The sequence below is a fragment of the Dermacentor silvarum genome, chromosome 4, assembly GCF_013339745.2.
Source record: "Dermacentor silvarum isolate Dsil-2018 chromosome 4, BIME_Dsil_1.4, whole genome shotgun sequence".
In the NCBI taxonomy this organism is placed as follows: Eukaryota; Metazoa; Arthropoda; class Arachnida; order Ixodida; family Ixodidae; genus Dermacentor; species Dermacentor silvarum.
Window position 1 is genome coordinate 20,712,951 of NC_051157.2, and position 20,245 is coordinate 20,733,195.

The following is a 20,245-nucleotide window of genomic DNA, read 5'->3' on the forward strand; positions in this document are numbered from 1 at the left end:
AGACATTTCGGCTTCCGTACGGAAGCATTGTTCGCAGGAAATGTCTTAAAAGCTTCCTATTCTCTTTGGTCACCGTTATCACTCTTTCTTTCGTTCAACATGCTTCCTCCTGTTCAGACGCGATGTCGTCAAACCATCGATTTCATCAATTTGAGTGTTGCTTTTCATTCTAGACACAGGTTTGGTCAATAAAATGCCTTCAATAACTCTTTCCGGTAGTCTTTCTGCTTCTTCACCGTCACTACACCTTGACAATACATACATACACGCACGTACACATGCACAAGCTAAAGACATTGTGGGTAGTGAATTGATCATGGGGCAAAGAAACAATTAATCGTGGGGCGAAAGAGCAAACGTGTGGAGCAAAATAAATGTGTGGAGCAACATAAACGCATTTGCCGAAACGCAGGTGCACCTGGAGATGCAGAAGAAGCTGACGCTGCTGTTCGGCCTGTCCACGTGGCTGACGATACCGTGCCTGCCCAACGGCGTGGGTTCGTGCACGTACGACGACATCTGCAAGATACACCTTTTCTCCAAGCCGGAATGCCTGCACCCGAAGACAGGGGAGGAGATACCATGCCAGTGTCCCTACCACGAGGTATGTATTCGTTATTTGAGAGAGAGAGAGAGAGAGAGCAGTGAGAGGAAAGGTAGGGAGGTCAACCTGAGTCCTGTTTGCTACCCTACACTAGGGGTAAGGGAAAGGGGGAATAGAAAAAGGAAAATAGTGAGAGAGTGTTATCAGCCTACTTCATATCCACTGCAGCAGGAACAACTCTACCAACGATCTATGCCTTGAGTCAGCGGGCTCCATTCTATGCCTGCAAGTTTCCTAATCTCAGCCGGCCCAACTGCACTTCGTCCTATTAATAACACTAGAATATCAGCTGTCTTGTGTTTGCTCTCTAAACCACCCTATACTCTTACATCACTGTCTTCATATCTCTTAACGCTACATATATCGCTATCCGTTCCACTGCTCGCTGCAAAGTCCGTAGCTTCTTCTCGAGCTTTCTTTTATCCTCCAAGTTTCAGCTCCACACATTATTACAGTTTATGAAATCCACTGGCCTCAGTGACCGATTGTAGGCGTAATGGGCAGCGGCACGGGTTTGCATTGCTAGTGCCCTTCCTTCCTCCGTCGTCTGCGTAGGGTAGCAAACCAGAAGCGCCTCACTGCTTTCGCTTCTTTGCTGAGCTGAGAAAGCACGTGCCTTTGAGGTCGCATTCCGATGGCGGCACAATGCAAATACACCCGCGTGCCGAGATTCGGTACATGCAACATGGTCATCCATACTCCAGGTGCAGTCCAGAAGACTAAACCCAATCAATTATTTGGTTAATTATTCTTTGGGTTCGTTAACGTGCACCCAGACAGGTATCGGCGTGGTCATTTTTTTTTTTCGCTGTCGGTTTTAAAAAGAGTTATTTTTGACAGCTCTTAGTGACACATCAACTCGTATTTCAAGCACAACATGTTGCGCGGAGGCTCCTCTCTATCTACGCTACCTGAAACTAGGCTTTTTACCCGGTCCAAAATGTTGTTGCAGTTTTCCTTTAAAATAGCTATAGGCTCGAGTGACCACTGTGTTACGTGATAATTTTATATGCGCATGTCCCTTGTTTATTTCCTCGTTATCATCTCTCATTGCTTTCTTCCCCTTTCCACCTTCCCCTGTGCAGAGTAGCAGGCTGGAACGTACTAGATAAGGCGACCTCTCCGCTTTTCCCATAACAAATGTTCTCTCTTATACATACCCATTACCGTAGGGCGTTTGCAATGGCACATGAAAATTTTTATTATTGCGATAGCAATTATATGGACACTCCTGGCGAATGTTCGCCGTCATCGTCGCTGTCGCTGGCGGCGTGGGCGTAGGTGTGATGCTCCATATGGATTGTTCGATATGCTAGTAGATGCTATATTATTGAAACCTCAAAAGTTGCTCTCACCAGGTTGCATGTTCTTGACTGATTTATTAGGCATAATTATGGCAATTGCAGACCGCAAAGAGCAGTCATAAAACATTTCATTCGCAGTGTATGTCAATACCTTAAAGAAGTTATAAACCTTTAAAAAATTCCAAACACTATTTGGGCTCACAATTTCAAAGTGATGCAATTTCACTGGTACCGGCGCCAGTGTTCTTTACGAGCGTAATATTTTACTGGGCGCTGACTAATCTTGATGGTTTCGCATCGCTCTCAACCGGTCTCATCTCGTGCAGCGTCGAGGTGCAACGCCTGCAACGCCACTGACGGCGCTCATGGCGCTAGCGTTCTCAGACGTCTTGTAGCTCCCAGGGCACTGTTTCATCTGCCCAGCAGAAGTTGCCTTGCGCGATGCATCGCGCAATGTCGTACCCGCATATATAGTTACAACACCGTCCGAAGAGTTCAGCGCAACGATAAATCTTGCTACCGCTGTCGATACTGCCAACTTCTGCGCCATATGCATTTAAGCCGACCTGTTTAAAAAGATCTAAACAACCAAAAGGCACAAAACAAAGTATGCATAGTTGCATCATGACATAATACTGGCGTACAGTGTTCAGCGTACGCATTAGCACGCGAAGAAAATAAACACGCTTACATTCCTCACCTAATTGTTTCCCACACTGCACGTGCAATGCTCGTCGTCGACTTCCCTTGCACGTCTACTGTCTCTAAATTTCATTCTGGTTGCGGCAGGCACCCGACAGACAAGAGTCATTTATTTACATCTCGATAATGGCATCCCACGATGACCCCGTGGCGTAACGGGGTAGTGTTACGTACCCTATTTTAGCGAGGCGATGCCTCAACAGGTGACGCGCACGCGGAAAGTTGATGCCCCACGAGCAGGAAAAGTGTCGATTGCGGCTGACGTCGCGAGTGGGTGTATAACCGGCGCTGCCCTTGTAAAACTGTGTCATGCAGGGCGAGTGGCGCCTGAAGCCGACCACATTCAAGGTGCCCGAGCTTCCGCCGGACCTTCCCTCGTACCTGCTCGACGGCGAGTTCGTCATCAAGGCCACGGTGCTGCGCAACGGAGAGCAGATCGGCTGCTATTCCACAGACGTTGAACTCAACCTGTGACCTCGGCCCCGACGCAGAGCGCGGGGACTCCCAAATGTCCTCCTGTGTGTTTAATATCGCGCGCGTGTGTGAGAGTGTGTGCTGTGTCGTGCGTCCGTCCCACTTTTGAAGCGCCGAGAACGACATCGGCGGCGACCGCAGAATGCCGCGGAACTGAAATGGTCCTTGGCGGGCCGTCGACCCTCTGGGGTGACGCTTCCTGCGAGGCGTCGAGTCAGCGTTGGCGAGTCGCTTCTTCGGGCGACTGACAACGACCCGAGACAGAGTCACGTAGATGAATACCACGAGACAGCGCGCACCGCCTCTGCTATGGTTCACCCACCGGCAAACCTTAGAATCATTCTTTCATCAGCCTATCGTTGTATCACAATTTGAATTGTCGAGAGAACGTGCGTTTCTCTCTCTCTTATCTGTCTTTGAGCTAGACGGTATCGAAACTGGCACAAGTTTCTCTTAGTACGCAATCGCCCAACGGTAGCGTGGAAGCTGGCCGATCAACAAGACCTTATACGAAGGCCCCCAGTCTCACATTTATCGGTCAATCGATTGACTCTCCGTCGCGCATGGCTTGCACCATGTCGCGCACGGCTTGCATAGAACCTAAGCTATTGCCAAGAATTTCGTCTTATCACAATCACTGCACGGCTGCCGGCGAGAGGCGGCACTGCATCAAATTATCTTTCCTTTGCTAGTTTGGCGAAACTGCTGGCAACTGCTCAGTCCTCCACTGAGCTCAACTTACGATGTAGGTTACGTCGGCTTAGGTTTAACTTGTATTAGTCATTCTGGATTTCAGACAACATGGCGCGCCACTTCAGTTCTATCATGCCAGAGGAAATCGGCCTTGCAAATTGCAAGCCTGTTGTCTTTACTGTCATGACGTCACAAGCTCAGTTACTTTGATTGCTGTTCGTAAGACTTTAGTCAAACATATTCCAACGATAGAAGCAGTTACTGCAGACAGACTTGGAGCTCTCCGATGCGCAACCCAAGTGCTATCTGCTGGCCTCTTGGCCCAACAGTTGATATTTCACGAAATTTTTGAACAAATAATTACCAAAAACAAAGCAGCTTAGTTGGTAACAAGCTTCCTTTTTTTTTTCGTAGTTGCAAGTTACAACTGTAGCAAGCGTGTTTGTCTTGCAATATCATCTTTTTTATCTTCGCGTAGTCTCCAGTCATGGCAGAGTTGGTCAAAGCAACTAGTCCCGGTGCAGACTCGCGCTAGATGAGACATGCTGTCTGAAGGGGCCACACATAGTAATGCGGTCTTCCCGCGCTGGCGCCATGTGTGCGTGGTATGATTAATTAACTCTGCGTCTCCTGATAATGGTTACGCGTATACATAGACGAGTTTTTTAATCACGAAGGCCACACAAGCGATCTCAAGGTCTTGCCAATTTCGGGCCTTGCCTCTGATGACTCTCCGTCGAACAGGGACAGCAGCAACGCTCCGCGAGCGATTGTTTCAAGGTTTCGCTCATTTCATCATGACTGGATGTCAGGATCAACTGCATACGAACAACTTGCCTGTAACGCGTTGTTCTTTGTAATTTCCTCGCAAAGTCTTCCTTTGAAATTCACTGTTTTATAAAGACCAAATCTCAGGAAGCCAGTACAGGGTAAGCAGACTCTCAGCAATTTTTGTACTGGAAAAAGCACGAAATTATGTAAGTCCTTCTACGCGTGATCTGCCCAACTTGTAATGTAAATAGTACACTTATGTCAGTAACGTATATGCAACTGCAAAGAAAGCTGATGTGACTTCCATGTGCGGAAGTCGCATTTTTGCACCATATAAATTTTGATCGTGGCTTCTGGCAAAACCCAAGGCAGCACCAAAAAAAAAAAAAAAAACGGTGGCCGTCAACGAGCGTGGACGGCGGCTTTATTCCCACGAGACCAGCACTGGTGCTGATGATCTCCAATGATTAAATGTTTTCGAGTCATACAAGAAAACAAAGTGAGTAGCTACAGGCGAGACACACGGATACCGTGATAGAATAGTTGTTGTTCTAGTTTGTGCGTGCTTATACTAGAAAAATGTGGCGCAAGATGTGTACAACTACAACCGGGTGGGCACAGACACTTGTGCTACATGTCTTGATCGTCGTTGTCTATTTGGTTTGCGCCACATATTTCTGGCCCAAGTACAAACACCCTGACTTGACTCCCCACTCATATTCTTTATTATTCACTGTTGAGAACGTTCCTGGGCTGCTTCTCTTACAAAAGTTCTGAATGAGTACAGCGTCATGAGTAATGAATTAGCCTAACTTTTTCCGACGATTGTTGACGCGTCGAAATAGCATACATTGAAGACTGAAAACCGTTTTTTTTTTTTTTTTTTTGCGAGCATGTGAGAATAATTATAATGTTTCAATTCTCTTCATGCGAAGCTTGTCAAAGTGTGCATCTTTAGCTACGGATATTTCATTTCGTAGCATTCCTAAGGTGCATAATCTGATGAAAGCTGCGCACATGTTTACAGGGCTTCGGTAGTCAAACTGTTCATCCACAGACAAGGGCATTTCTTTGTTAGAATTGTTTAGCAGCTTTCGAGTGACTCGAAGTCCTTTAAAGAATTTCAGTTCATAGAAAACTTCTGGTTTGCTCTGCTCCTAGAGAGGTATATATGCCTATATCATATGTGAAATGTCGAAAAGCGCACTTGTTACTAGATCACACTTCTAAAAATTACGGCGCCCATTTTTTTTTTACATGCTCAGGAAATATTTCCTGACACATTTTCGGTGAATCAATTGCAATGAAATTGAGATATTTCAGTTTTGTTCAGATATAATAGAACGTTCTTAAAGTGCTCCACATCAACGAGAACTTTCAAATGTCACGTTTCAGTTCAAGTTCATTTACGCCAAAAAAAAAAAAAAATAAAGAATAAAGGATGTTAGACCATTGCCTCGTTGTGCGTTGTAGTCCTTTACTTTGCAATGAGCGATGATTTCCAGATTCTGCTTGTCCATTCGTCACTTCGAATGATATTTATCGCGGAAAATTTTTGAAAGGGGGTGATCTTACTACGCTAAATGTGCCAGCAACCTCATTCGTGCTAGAGCACTGCACGGGCTCGGGCTTACCCGAAAGCCCGGGCCCGGCCCGGCCCGTGGGCAGGGCCGGGCCGGGTAGAGCAGTTTTTTCACGGGCTCGGGCCGGGCTCGGGCACGGCGTGTGCTTTTTGACCCGGGCCCGGGCCGGGCTCGGGCTTTCTGGTGGTGTGCATGTAACGTGCAGCGAGTTATTCTCGGGCGTCTCAACTCTGAAAACATGTATTTTTCAGTCTCGGGCCGGGTTCGGGTCAGTTTCGAGCCGGGCTCGGGCCGGGCTCGGGCCTAAGGTAAAGGGGTGGCGGGCCGGGCCGGGCGGGTAATGTAGATTATTTCCGGGCCCGGGCCGGGCCCGGGTCTCGCCATAAAAGTTTTGATCGGGCTCGGGCGGGCCGCCGAACGTAAAAACGGGCCCGGGCCGGGCTCGGGCTGAAAAAATTGGCCCGTGCAGTGCTCTAATTCGTGCACCTCACGCTAAGAGAATGACGGTCTGTTTTGCCGCGACACATGCTTAAGCATCTGCGTGACGTCCCGTTCTGGACATTGTTCACGGGAAATCTGCATAGTGTTAGCTTTCCATGCTCAAGTCTTTAAATCGTCATCTAAAGACGGAAAGCTTCCCCTGCAGCTTCAGTAGGTGCAAAGAGTCACGGATTTGTAAAGATAAAATTTAGCCTTCTTTCAGACGCCACCAGAGTCATAAGAAGCCAACAAACAATGACACCAAAGACAACATAGGGGAAATTATGTGCAGTTCTTAATTGAATTAAAGAAATGATAAATAAATGGAAATGAACACTCCCAGGATTAGTTATAGTAAAAAAAACTTAAGTACCCCAAAAAGTGGTTGGGAAAACGGCGCCGCGGTAGCTCAATGTCTAAGAGCATCGCACGCGTAATGCGAGGACGAAGACGTATGCATGTATGCATGTATGCATGTATCTAATCATGCATGCATACATGCATGCATGATTCCGGCATGTATCATGCATGTAATCATGCATGTAAATCCGGCGTCGGAAACCGGCGTGCAATGCGGGTTGCGGAGAAATCATCCCCAGCCCCGACCGCGCAGGCCCTCCACGTGGTGCAAGGCTTTGGTGAACAAAAATTGCATTTCTCACAGTGAAATCCGTCAGGAAAATTGTAAAGTACGACTTTACCATTCGGCGTCGGATTGTAATTTGAATGTACGAGAAAACCTAATTCTGCTACGAGGAAACTTAAACACAAACCTCTTTTCCAGCATTTATACTTGCAGCATTTATACTTGCGTGTGGACGTGTGTGTCATATTGCCCATCGACATATATCCGCATATCCGTTTACGCATACGCACTGGCACATATGCAGTGACCCAAGTTGGTATTAAAGAGGTCATTGAAGGGCGGGACATACCCAGTTTCACATACGCTGTGTCCAAGTTGAGGTGAAAGGGGTTTCAAAGAAGAACGGCACATACACAATCTCACATACCCGTGACTCAAGTGGCCCCGACTATTGGTTTCGAACCCTCTTCACAGCAGCCTGATGATTTAACCATTAGGCCATTTACTACCCAGTGACCCAAGTTGGCCAGGAAAAAGGGGACAGACGGACAGACAGATAGAGAGACAGACCCCGAAAAGTGCATGAACTATGCTAATCACATTTATGAAGATAGATGAATAAATCCTTCGCAACGGGGTCTAAACGACGCGAAGCTTGTTTGTATTAGTGAGACAGCAACAGTTATACGGATGACACGAGCACAACCTCGTAACTTGTATGTTGGCTGTATGTGTCACGAGGATGGAGGAGATGTATGACACTTGTTGAGAGAAGAATGTTAATTAGAGGTGCATGAACGGAGAAATACAGCACATATCTAAAAACATTTGGCAAAACCCATCTCACTATGACTGTCGACGGTAATGCGTTAGCATTGAATCGATACAGCGAGTCAAGGCATCGCCACCGTCGAAACGAGTTATGTATGAGGCGTCTATTGCAATGGGACTCCTCTTTCACGCTTCACCAAAAAACACTCGGTGCCATCTATTGGTGCCACCACGAAGCATGCGCATGGACTCCGAAATGCATGGCACGCCGGTGCGTGCGAACGCTGAGAATTGTTCATTCGCTTGCCGCGCACAACGTGGCACTTACACAGTGACTCAAGTTAACGAGAGGTTCATTGAAGAGCAGCACGTACATGGCGCAGCTCGCTAAAGCGTTGGCGTGAAAGGCGTTCATTGAAAAGCGGCACATAGCCAGGACATTTGTGGCGCAGCCGGCTATAACGTCGCATTTCTGTCTTTGCGGAGCCTGTTTGATGTGGGTTAGATTACGCCCAGCGTCGGATAAATTTAAAGGATCTTTATTTGTCATTGCAAAGCAGCACACACCTACTGGCACATACCTATAGGTATGTGCCAGTAGTGACCATGGTGACCCAATTAAGTTGGCATCAAAGCATGACAGACCGAGTGGCACACACCCAGTACTCCAAGTCGGTGTCAAAGACTTTCTTCGAACAGCGATACCGACCCAGTCTCGCATATATACAGTGACCCCTCTTGGCGTGAAAGAGGCTCGTTGAAGAGCGGCAGGTATGCAGACATTGCCACATACTTAGTGACTCAAGTTGGTCCGATGGTTGGTTGCGAACCCTGTTACCTCAGCACAGCAGCGCGATGCCCTTCCCTTTCGACCACGTAATACCCAGGTAGGTGGGAAACGATTAGATACAAACATAGATAGATAGCCCCCGGAACGGGCGTGAAGTACCCTAAAATTGCTAACGCATTAAAAATGCATGTTAGAGGATTGGCCAAGTCGTGCATTCTGCCACGTACCCAATGGCACATACCTAGGGCTCCGTGTTTTCGGATAAATCCGAAAAAATCCGATAAACACTCGCCGGTAAAATTTTCGACAATTCGGATTTATCCCATAAACTCCGATTTTAACGGCCAATATGACCCTGTTCCGTTCTATATCGAGAGGGCATGTTCTAAGCAGTCATTGATAAATCGGCCGGTTTGGCCGATAGAAACTTTACATCACGTCAACAGTATCTCGTAGACCACACCCATCGCACATTTAACAAAAGGCTTGTCGCGCACGGAGCGAGAGACGTATGACCGCTCAACGACTGTGGCAGACCTTCATGGATACTACGCTGCTGTGGCGGAAAAGTGGAGGCAGACAGTTGAGAGGAACCTTTTCGATGCACTCCAGTGCACCAGTGAATCGTTTTGGTATAGTGTTCAAATTGTGAATCTAAATGTGAAGCATGAGATACCCCGCGCGTTCGAGACCTATGCGCCGATTTTTAAGTTAGTGTATCTTGAAACTGACGACATGAGCCAACTCATGAGTGATTTTGCGAACTGTCAGAGCTAATTATTCAGTAACATTGTCGCACCTCTGTATATCGCTTTGGAGACTTTACACTGTCCAGTGGCCAGTGCTTTCTCACTGCGCGCTCAGTCTCTATAGCGCGAACGTTGAAAGGGCATTTTCAAAGCTGAGTTGAGAATCATCAATCGAAAGGAGCGTGCTTCCATCAGTGACAGCAACCTCGTAAAGTATGATTGCGTCTATTACAACAAGCTTTAAGGCTTGTAATACGCACAAACGTAGGTGTTTTGTATTCAAGTATTTGTGCATGTGTGTATATGTGTTTGTGCGTTCTAACCTTCCAGACAACAAAAATACGCTTCGAGCTGTTCTGATGTTTTCGTGTTCAGATATCATTTCATCTAAGATTTTGGAGTATTGATAATAATGCAAATTTAACTCCGAATTTCGGAGGATTGGGGATTTACGAGAAATAAACTCCTATAAACTCCGAATTTCCGCCAGAAAATAAACTCCGAAAAACACACTCCGAATTTCAAGAAAAATAAACTCCGAAAACACGGAGCCCTACACATACCCAGCGGCCCGAGTTGTCTACTTCGCAAGACGGCAGCAGCCAGCACCCGCAAAGTGTATGGAGGGAAGAGACAAAAAAAGCTTCGCCTTAAAAAAACCTACAGAATTGTGCCTAGGCATTACTCTTCTGATGAAATTCGTTGCAATGGAATAGTAACTTTAAAAAATATTCGCTGGGCCATATCCTGTGCGCGTGTGGCCAATGCATTATTAAATACAATGACAAGCGTTAGTCATAGTTGTGATAAATACGATCCTAGCTCTAGCAAAACGTGTTTGTGCAAGTTGGTGGTTTGATGCTGTCTTGGATAAGGCACATACACTATATACATACGTATACAAGGCTTGCTTTGCACATGTGTGCCCGTTGTGTGTTTAATTTTCGTGCCTGAGCTACATATACGGCAAGCTCATTCGCTGGAGTCATGCTATCATTCTACAGATTTCAAATCATATCAAGCTCCACCTAAAGAGCCTTGGCCGCCGCTGCCACGTATTCGTGTGGCACATACATACAACTGTTCGAAAGAAATTTATCGACACGTACTGGCAAACGCACATACCCGAGTCTCAAATTTCACTCTTCTCGCCTGAGAGAAATGCGCCAAACACTTCAAAACTCGCCGTTACTGAGCATCTCAAGTTATTTGAAAAGTTGCACTTCTGAAAGTGTTTTTCAGCTTTAGATTGACTCTGTGTTGCAGGAAATGAAAAAGAATAAAGAAAGGGAAGAACCAACCATCGCGTCTGCGCACTCTAGCGGCCGTAGGGGAACGAAGACGACGACGCTGAGGACTACTTGCGGCCCGAGCCGCGAGCCTGCTGTGGTGGAGCCTTTTCGTTTGCGACTCGTACATCTGGGTTGTGCGCTTTTTGTTGTTCTCACGGTCGTCTCCCCATTAGGTTGTGCGACCTGTGTACCATACGGAAGGAACCCGCATCGCGAGCCACCACCTCTGGTCATGGGCCGACCTCGGTCCACCCGGAGAGTCTCATGATCGCCCACAACAGGGGGCTGGGCTCCGGACAAGCAGCTTTTTCTCGGGGTCCGGAATAGATACGTGAGTGTGCCTCTGATCCCCACCAAGGTTGTTATTGTACTGAGCTATGGGCAAATGGAAGCGTGGTCTGGGCAAAATAGGCAATTGGCTCAGGTATACTATACCCTATCATGCCTCCCCGACCGACCAGACGCCCATGTTCAAAGGAACAAGAAGGGACTGATACGTTAAGGGGCGCGTGAATAGCTATGCTTCCGACAACTTTAACGAGTAACTAACAGGAGAATCAGATGTGGGAACTATTGTTTCATCTACATTACTTCAATATTTTCTCTCGCGCGATATTCGCAAGCACAGCGAAGTTTTGTTTATTCTCATTTGCTCACGAGCGCTTGTCAGCTCATTTATAGCCAACGCAACGTGTCACTATTGGGTATGCCACGCGGTGATTCGCATTGTGAGCACCCGTCGTAGCCGAAGTGTTAGTCATCGACCTAGTCGTCGGTGCAAATTCGTAGTGACTTCTCGAGTGAGCAACCGCAGGTTGAGAATTCGTTGCTCGATAATGAGAACAAATGAAAGGGATAGTACTAAAGGCACGTACCACTAGATAAGTTTCGGTTTATGCACTATACTTTCAAAACTTTTCTACTTGAAGCTTTGCTATTGCAGATATGTAATTTACTATACAGGTTAACTTAATATTCATCTTTACTGTCCCCTTAAAGTCCTCCGCGTGACTCCATTGAGTAGCGTGTACTGCCTGCTGTCATTTGCATAATCCTGTATAACATATGCAGAATACAAACAGAAGGGGTATTGTTAAACGTTCTTAGATATTTCGTGTACACATGTAACACATTGTTTATTTTTTACGGTCGAGCTGCGTGCAGGATATTTAAAAGCCGTTAACACCCAACATTAGCGATAGTCCTTACTTAAAAGAAACGTCGCAAGTTTATTATTATTATTATTATTATTATTATTATTATTATTATTATTATTATTATTATTATTATTATTATTATTATTATTATTATTATTATTATTATTATTATTATTCACTGAATTGCAGGAAGTGTTTGTGCAGGTCAAACCTGCAAGATGATGTCCGACGAGCTGAACGTGATCAACGACGAAGACAAAGGCCGCAATGTTACCAAGAATAAGATGTACGTGACGGCGGGCGCCGTTGGTGCGTGCGTTGTGGTGCTGATGCTCCTGTCGGTCGCCTCGATCGGGACCAAGAGGTCAAGCGACGAAATGGGATTCGCCAACCGACAGATCAACGTCGCCGGCATGTGCAGGTCCGTACTTGCCCTTTTCCTTCCATGGGAGACGACTTGATCCCCGGTAGCAAGCCCGCCCCTTCCCCATGATTTCCATGGTTATTTTTTTTTTCCTCTCTAGCCACCCTCGACCTAACACTTTGCACTATTGTAAAAGCAAAATGAGCAAAAAAGAAAAAGAAAGAAAAAAGAAAGAAAAATTACACCCACAAATCGACTGCCAGAGTAATCTGTAGAAACATTAATATACCAAGAGCATCAGAACGTTGTGGCGAACCGGCTATTATTGATTTCCTCATTACGTGTACGCGGCATTGACCTCTCGATCTGGTTGAATGTTGGGGTACCTGTTTTTCATGACGCAGCATGCAGGCGTCTTAACAAATTGTTTGCGATGCCTTTTCAACCTACCATTTGGCGTATAAATTTGTTTCAGATCTCAGGCCTGCAACCAACTCAGTTCAAGGCTAAACGAGAGCATAAGCCCCAAGGAAGCTCCTTGTCAGAACTTCTATCGCTTTGTCTGTTCTGGGAAACAGAACAAAATCGTAGCACAGAGGCAGACGGCTTTGGCAGAGGGAAGTGTTGGAGCATCCTGGGTCGCCGAAACGCTAAAAGAGTCTTTTCGTAAAGTGGAATCGAACCCAAAGATTCCAGTCCGGTCCCAGACGGACGCGCAAAAGTTTTTGACCTTCTATCTATCTTGCTACCACAGCCTGGCTCCGGGGTCCAGGAATGTTCGAAGTCTCAAGCACTACATGCACATGTTCAACTTCAGCTGGCCGAAAGTAAAAATCAACGAAATGAACTCATTCGACCTTTTAGTTCGCATGGAGCTAGACTTTAATATTGGGTCCTTCTTCAGGTTTGGAATCTCTTTAAAGAGGCAGAACGCCTGGGATTTCACACTTAAGCCGCCCAAAATATCGAAGTTTATGTTTGCGCCCACGAGGAAAGAAAACTATAAGAAGTACTTGGAGAAGGTCGTCCGAACCATGGGTGGCGGCCTGAAGCACGGTAGCATAGTGGATGCGATAGCCAAATTCGAAGAGGAGCTTTTCGAGCTGGCTGTCATGGAAAAGAAACAACGAGTGCATCTACGGAACTTGTCCCTGCTGACGCCGACGATCAGTCCCGAGATGTGGATGGAAACGTTCAGCAAATACTTCGTGCTGTCCAAGTTTCTGGACAACCACACTATGGTCATCACCAGCCCAGAGTACTTCAGGAAACTCTTCAACTCACTTTCCAAGAAAGAAGGCGCTCTATATTTGGGGTGGAGGATCTTCCGATTTGGCAGCTGCTTCACAAACGAGTTCAGAGCACTTGAGGAAAGCATGGAGATGAACGTGGACTCATGTAGCCATCCCGTGAGCGATGCCCGGGACTACTGCAGGGAGTACGCATCGAAGATAATGCTGCCCCAGATGATAGCATTTGCGACAGAATCGCTGACGAGCAAGGACGAGGTGCGGTCAGTGGTCGAAATCACGGACAACGTGAAAAGGGAAATCTTGAAGGGCCTCAGTTTGAACCCATGGCTGGACAACAGCACCAAGCTTACGGCCACGCAGAAAGTTCAGAACAGTCGCCTCGTTCTGCCAGAGATCGGATTCCGAGCGGAAAATACCAGCGCGTCTGGATTTCCCGACTTGGGAGCGGACTTCTTGGAAAACTGGGTGCGAGTCGTCCCGCGAGCCGGCTTTCCGGCCAGGGAGTACGAAATCGAAGAATCCATGCGGAGGCTCTACGACGACCACGTGAAGTACGACGTCTACACGAACGAGCTGCATCTACCCATCGCTAGCACCAAGGGACCACTGTACTCTGCCGACCTTCCAGTGGCCACGATCTACGCTGTGCTCGGAAGAGTCATAGCGCACGAGCTTCTTCACGGACTCGACGCCCAAGGGCGCGATATCAACAACGGCCAGGCGCAAACATGGTGGAGCGAAGACTTTGCTGACGCGTACAACGCCAAAGCGGCCTGCTACGTCAACCTGTACGAAAACGTCGGCAACTACACCAACAACACGATCCAGGAGGACATCATCGACAATGCAGCAGTGAGGTACGCGTACGCGGCTTTCAAGACAGCTCTACCTTCGGACAAAGTGGCCAACGTACTTGGTGGTTTGAGCACCTTCAGTCCGGACCAGACGTTCTTCATTACGTACTGCCACAACTTCTGCGAGAAGACGACTGACCACCCCGAAGCACATGGTGGCTGGACAAAGTACTCCGACGGCCACAACCGCTGCAACGTGCCGCTGATGAACATGGAAGAGTTCGCGCACGCATTCTCGTGCACGGTGCTAGACCCGATGAATCCTGCCAAGAAATGCTACCTTTGGTGAAACCGTGTCCATGCAGTACACAACGAAACAGCAGGCGCGCTTTCGTTCCATCGGGCATCTGCAGTGCGTTGAACGAAGTGTGATTTTAAAGTTAGTCAGGACCGTTTGGAAATAAAGGGCATGTCTTTAGGTGCGGTAGCGTTCCCAGATGTATTCTGCCAGAAATGCTGGTCGAATATTGATCATGTCCGCTACGTACAGCCAGTGTGTGAATTCACACACACGTCACGGAGAGAAGGAGAGTACGTGGTTGCCAGAAACGAATGGGAGGGAGGGGGGAACAACGCGGAAACCATGCGGTCAGGATGAGTAGGCTCAGGTCCCCTGTTGCCCATGATTTCCGTGTTTACAACGCGGGGGAGCATTGCGCAAGTTTGGGAGCATTGTTTCGATTGGGTTGCAAGTCCAGCAGCTGCCTGTGGCACCAATACAAGGCAAGGCGAATTATCAGTTTGTAACCGAAAAGCATGCATCAGGCACGCACCACAATGACGCGTTATAAACGAGCTACACATGTTGGTACACTAAGCGAAACTGGTGTGTTTAGGCTAAAGTCACTTGATTCCTTTAGAGCGCGAATGGAGTTTCTTGTTACCCGCCGCGGTAGCTTGATGGTTATGGCGTTGCGCTCCTGCGCTCGACGTCGCGGGTTCGATCCCTGCTGCGGCGCCTGAATTTTGATGGAGGCGAATTGCGAAAACGTTGGTGTACTTAAATTTACGTGCACGGTAAATAATCCCATATGATAAAAACTAATTTAAGAGTCCGTCACTACGGCGTGCCTCATAATCATGTTATTACGGGGAAGGATTTTCAAAAGGGATATATGTATTCCTTCAGAGAAAGCGTAGCCCTATAACAAAGGGATCAGGGCGGTACACCCTCGATCGATGCCAGTGTCACTTCATCTTTTTCCTTTCCTCACAACGTCTTTTCATCTCTGCACAAACTACTACGTAACAATATCGTAGTGACCTCGACCTTAGCAGCGCCACGCCCAAGCCACTACACCACGACAGCTCCCCAAAGTCCTAAAACGACTGTATACAAGACGTTAAGTGTAAACACGTGTGGCAAAACTTTCACGTTCCTGACTTAGTTAGGAGCGTTTTAAACAATTACTTAACCGTCTTCTTTTCCTAATGTTATGCGTTATAGAAAGTTCGTAGGGAAAGTTCAAGGTATACGTGGGGTGATTGCGGCCTTTGCAACAAATTGCGTGTGCAAGTGCTCCGTAGCCTTACGAGCGTGTTTTACGAGCAGCGCAAAATTTATCCACTGCCCTGGTATAACGACAAATGCCACAAAAATCAAATTTAGCGACCACGGGAGAACACTATCGCTAACCTGAGTTCGAATGTAAACGCGTGTGGATGAAATACAGCTTTTCTCGAAAATTCGATTAGCAAGTGCTCGAAAGCGTTACCATTTACGCTATGTTTAGCAGGAACCCGGGGGGCCTTGACGTTATAGCAACATTATATTGGGCACAAAATGAGGGGCACGCAATGGGTAATCACGTGGCGTGACGTCACACCTGCCACACTTGCGCTCCGGCGGCTCGCGCACCGGCAGCTCAACGTCATTGCGACGCGATGAATGCCTTTGCGAGACATGGCGTAGTACAGCTTTCGCTCTAATATAAGAGTTGTCACATAGTGTAGCATGGGTGCGCGAGAGCACACATGCGCGCGCGCTAGTTTTTTTTTTTTTTTTTTTTTTTTTTTTTTTTTTATGCCAGGGACGCAGTAATGATCGAAATGGGCAAATATATAGCGTTTCATTACCCGCTTCATGAAATCTGCGCTTCGCATAGATTCCAAAATGCGCGTTGCATGTGCATAATTTCTTTTTTTATGTCTTCTGGATGAACAACGTTAGTTTTGACCGCGTTGAAAGCATATGCCCGGCAGCAGATACTGGGATGAAACGACTTCTGTGGGCTGTTGAGGGTGTGTGGGCACTAGAGTACAAAAGTGACGTAACCAAACGCACAAGTGACTTTTATTCACGCATTACGAAGCTTACGTGCTTAACTTACGATACAGCTAGTGGGGGTCCCATCATCTTGCAGTCGTACTCGCTCCCTGTTCGTAGTGGGCCCACCGTGGTCAGAGGCGCGAATTGGCATCCCTCTGTCTTGCTACCCGAGTCTCTTTGCGCCATTTCCGCACCATACGTGCCGAACGAGGGGAGTGCCATAGCGAGCAACCGACATATTTCTGCAACGAATTGCACACTTGTAAGCTTTATAACGCCTCATGATCACAGGTCTGTGTTTGATGGAATATGCCTACAATGTCAGAGTGAGCTCTCAAACGCGACCACTCTCGCTCGGATCGACAAACTTACCGCCGAGCTATGGCCTCTCTGAACGCCGAGTGAGAGGCTAAATTTAGCTACGATTGCATCATGCGTGGCGCGACAACGGCGCCATCTGCGGATGCTACATATGCATGAGCGAGCAGTGGCTTCTTTCATCTATACAGCGTGGCTAGTACATTAGTATTACATGTTTTCATTACATTTCGTAACATACATGTAACGTTACCTGCGGTTTTAGCGAGCAACCCCCTATGCTGAGACCGAAATGAATAACGTTTCACGTAAAAAGAAAAAAAAAATAGAAAAAAAAAGACGTTTGCACCCTTTGGAGCCGTATCTTGTCGCCAAAGAATAATCATCTTTCTTGCTAGCATTCCCTTTCTCGCGAACTCTGCGCTCATCAGTTTCCTGTCAAGAACGCTATGTCACGCTGATTACACGCCTGCCGTCCGTGACGTGTAATACCGGGCACGCGAAGTTAATGAAATAAAATAAATGAGGCACTGCAAGATAGATGATGATTATTGTTTGAGGACAAGATACGCTTTAAATGGTGCGAAGTGTACCATTTGCACTAGTTACGCATCCCGCACACGTCGTGAAGCCAGTGTTGTCACAGTTTATGTCACGCTACTGATTTATACTGATACTGATCTATAGGTCCAACTTATTTCAGTTTTTTTTTTTCATTCAGTGATAAATTTTCAGAATCTACAGATTTTTGGCGTGTTCCAGAAAAAAGCAAAACAAATCTACTACGTTTTCAATAGATAACCGCTAAAGCGCCATCAACCTTTTTCTTTTTTTTTTCTTTTTTTTTTTTTTTTTTATGCGCACGAGCAACAAACGGTGTGTGCCCCTTCCGTTTTTGGACTCAAGCATAGCCCGAAACATACTGAACACTTTAAGCTTCCTGTGCCATATATCATCTGAGGCCCTTAAATAACTGGCTCGAAGGCTGGAACAAAGCGTCGATTTATTAGTTATGGTGTTCGAGATTCCCTGTGCGCCGTGCGGTTTTTCAAACCATGCACTGTGCCAAGAATTTTGAGGTTATTATATTGTGTTACTGCTTCACAAAAAATAAGCACTGGACTTGTGCCAGCAAAGACTCCGTTTAAAATACCTCTTTTGACATCAGAAAAATAATATATATAATTTTTACTGCTTGCTCATGCAAGAATCTATTTTTCTATGACCTGTGTGTGGCAGCACTGCGGTGAAGCCTGCGAACGTATATCGTATCTTTTAAAATATCTAGGCACTTCCGCCCTTAGACTCACCCCTTGTTTAACCCCCCCCCCCCCCCCCCCTTTTTTTTTTTCTTTGAGGAAAGACAGTGGGTAACACGTACGTCGGCCTATAGTTCAAAGTGGCGAGCGGACAGCGAACCACACGTTGGCCGCGCTATTGCTTAATTTGTGTCTAAAGAAGGATAAACTTTCTCGGGACCTCTCAAAATGTCGTACGATCAATCCAGAACAATAGCCACGGCATCAAAGTGAAATTTAAGTACGTTTATTAAAGGGATGCACTATTTGACTCGCTCCCCGGGTTTTCTTCGTACGGCGTCCGATTAGCCTCAAATACACAATAATAATAATAATAATAATAATAATAATAATAATAATAATAATAATAATAATAATAATAATAATAATAATAATAATAAATACCTGTCCGATATGGGAGCGGACAGCGGCGAGCCGGGGGCCCCAACGGGTCTCCGCCGGCTAGTCCCTCAGGACCTCAATAAAAGTTCATTGTCTGTCTGTCTGTCCGATGGCGGGCTGTAACCCGGGCCTTCCAGCGTCGCAGCCCGATGCTTTACTCATTAGGTCACGGGCGCATGCGTAACAAAAGTTTGACGTAACAACTTCACCAATATATGCAGAGAAAAGTTTAATTATATGAAAGGCACTGGGGTAAACTCATCTAGCCAGCTACTCTGCGTTGGGGAAATGAAAAGAGAAAAAATCACATCTCACCCTACGGGCAACCATGGTGGGATGCGAAAGCATCGCGGGGGGTGCGCATCGAGTTTCCATTTCATTTCACTTGGCAACAGAACCCAATGAAAGTTAGAGTGAGAGAATGTATTGAGAAGAGAGGAGACGTTTGTACGGGGTTGTTGCGTCTTTATTTAGAGATCGTACGTGATTCCTAGCGTCGGTGCGCGCGGTATCTTGAAGACGATGGCTTTGTGGTCGGTTGACCCATTGACGCTACACTTCTGTAGCGTCAATGGGTCGACGCTGACGTTTACGTTCGGCTTCCCGAGCCTTCCTCTGCTCCGCTGCGGTGGCGCTGCCGCTGCAACTAGCGCCGACCTTGACGTTGTTCATGGCGTTTCGCACATCGTTGCACAGAGAGGGAATGACGGAAGCAAAGCGAACGCGCACTTTATACTGCGCCGCGACACTTGCGCCGCCTACCGGCGTACCCTTAGAGAGAGAGTGAGAGAGAGAGTTATATGCAATGATTTGCTGCACCACACCTATGGCGGAGAGGGGAGGAGGAGAGCGCACACCTGCGTAGGAGAGAATGAGGGAGAGTTGCGCATGCGCAGTATGGGTGCGGACGCCGCTGGACGGACACTGCCCCGAGCATAAGATCCTCTCGCATCTAAAAATTGCTGCAGAACCCATCTCACGACGACTGTCGACGGTAATGCGTTATAGGATTGAATCAATATAGAGACTCAAGGTATCGCCACCGTCGAGACAAGTTATGTATGAGGCGTGCACTGCAGCGGGTCTCCTCTTTCACGCTTCCCTAAGAACACTGGGCGCCATCTAGCGCGGCCGCCGCGAAGCCTGTGCGTGGCCTCCGAAATGCGCTTCTTTCTGGCGCTGCCGAAAAGTCCCTGCGTGGCCTCCGAGGCGGAAAGCGTGGCACGCCGGTGCCTGCGAACGCTTTTAGAATTGTTCCCTCGCTTCTCGCACACTCAGTGGCACATACTCAGTGACCCAACCTGGCGAAACGTTCATTGAAGAGCCGTACATTACCAGTGCATTTGTGGCGCAGCCTGCAAATGTGTCGGGTTGCTGTCCTTGAGGAACCCTTGTGACATGGGTTAGATTCCGCTCTCAGCATTGGAAAAAATTAAGGGATCATTTTAGTCACTGTAGGGGGGGCACATTTCTAGTGGCACATACTTCTTTATATAGTTACCCAAGTTTGCATCAAAGATGTTCATTGAAA

The 20,245-nt window shown here is 47.1% G+C and overlaps 2 protein-coding genes across 3 annotated transcripts in view; both read left to right on the forward strand.

Moving 5' to 3' along the window:
* LOC119449593 (ganglioside GM2 activator) overlaps positions 1-6,004 on the forward strand; it is a 46,733-nt gene extending 40,729 nt beyond the window's left edge. The window contains exons 3-4 of the mRNA XM_037712805.2: positions 413-604; positions 2,926-6,004. Of these exons, the coding sequence (XP_037568733.1) occupies positions 413-604; positions 2,926-3,084 (351 nt within the window). The 3' untranslated portion in view covers positions 3,085-6,004. The remainder of the gene's footprint in view (positions 1-412; positions 605-2,925) is intronic.
* A 4,552-nt stretch (positions 6,005-10,556) lies between these two features.
* LOC119449594 (endothelin-converting enzyme 1-like) lies at positions 10,557-14,845 on the forward strand. 2 transcript variants are annotated; one of them, XM_049666787.1, is made up of 3 exons: positions 10,557-11,130; positions 12,146-12,377; positions 12,796-14,845. In XM_049666787.1, exons 2-3 carry the CDS (start codon positions 12,175-12,177, stop codon positions 14,714-14,716), a joined length of 2,124 nt encoding a protein of 707 aa, XP_049522744.1. In that variant the 5' UTR covers positions 10,557-11,130; positions 12,146-12,174; the 3' UTR covers positions 14,717-14,845. The 2 variants fall into 2 exon arrangements, with proteins under 2 accessions (XP_049522744.1, XP_037568734.1); XM_037712806.2 differs by having other exon boundaries at positions 10,558-11,130; positions 12,161-12,377.
* Positions 14,846-20,245: the final 5,400 nt, after the last annotated feature.

What these genes read in the sequence shown, in the direction of transcription:
- LOC119449594 (XM_049666787.1), top strand. Translation starts at nt 12,175, where the DNA reads ATGATGTCCGACGAGCTGAACGTGATCAACGACGAAGACAAAGGCCGC. An exon ending in AACGTCGCCGGCATGTGCAG is followed by an intron (nt 12,378 to 12,795) that starts GTCCGTACTTGC and finishes AATTTGTTTCAG; the next exon opens with ATCTCAGGCCTGCAACCAAC.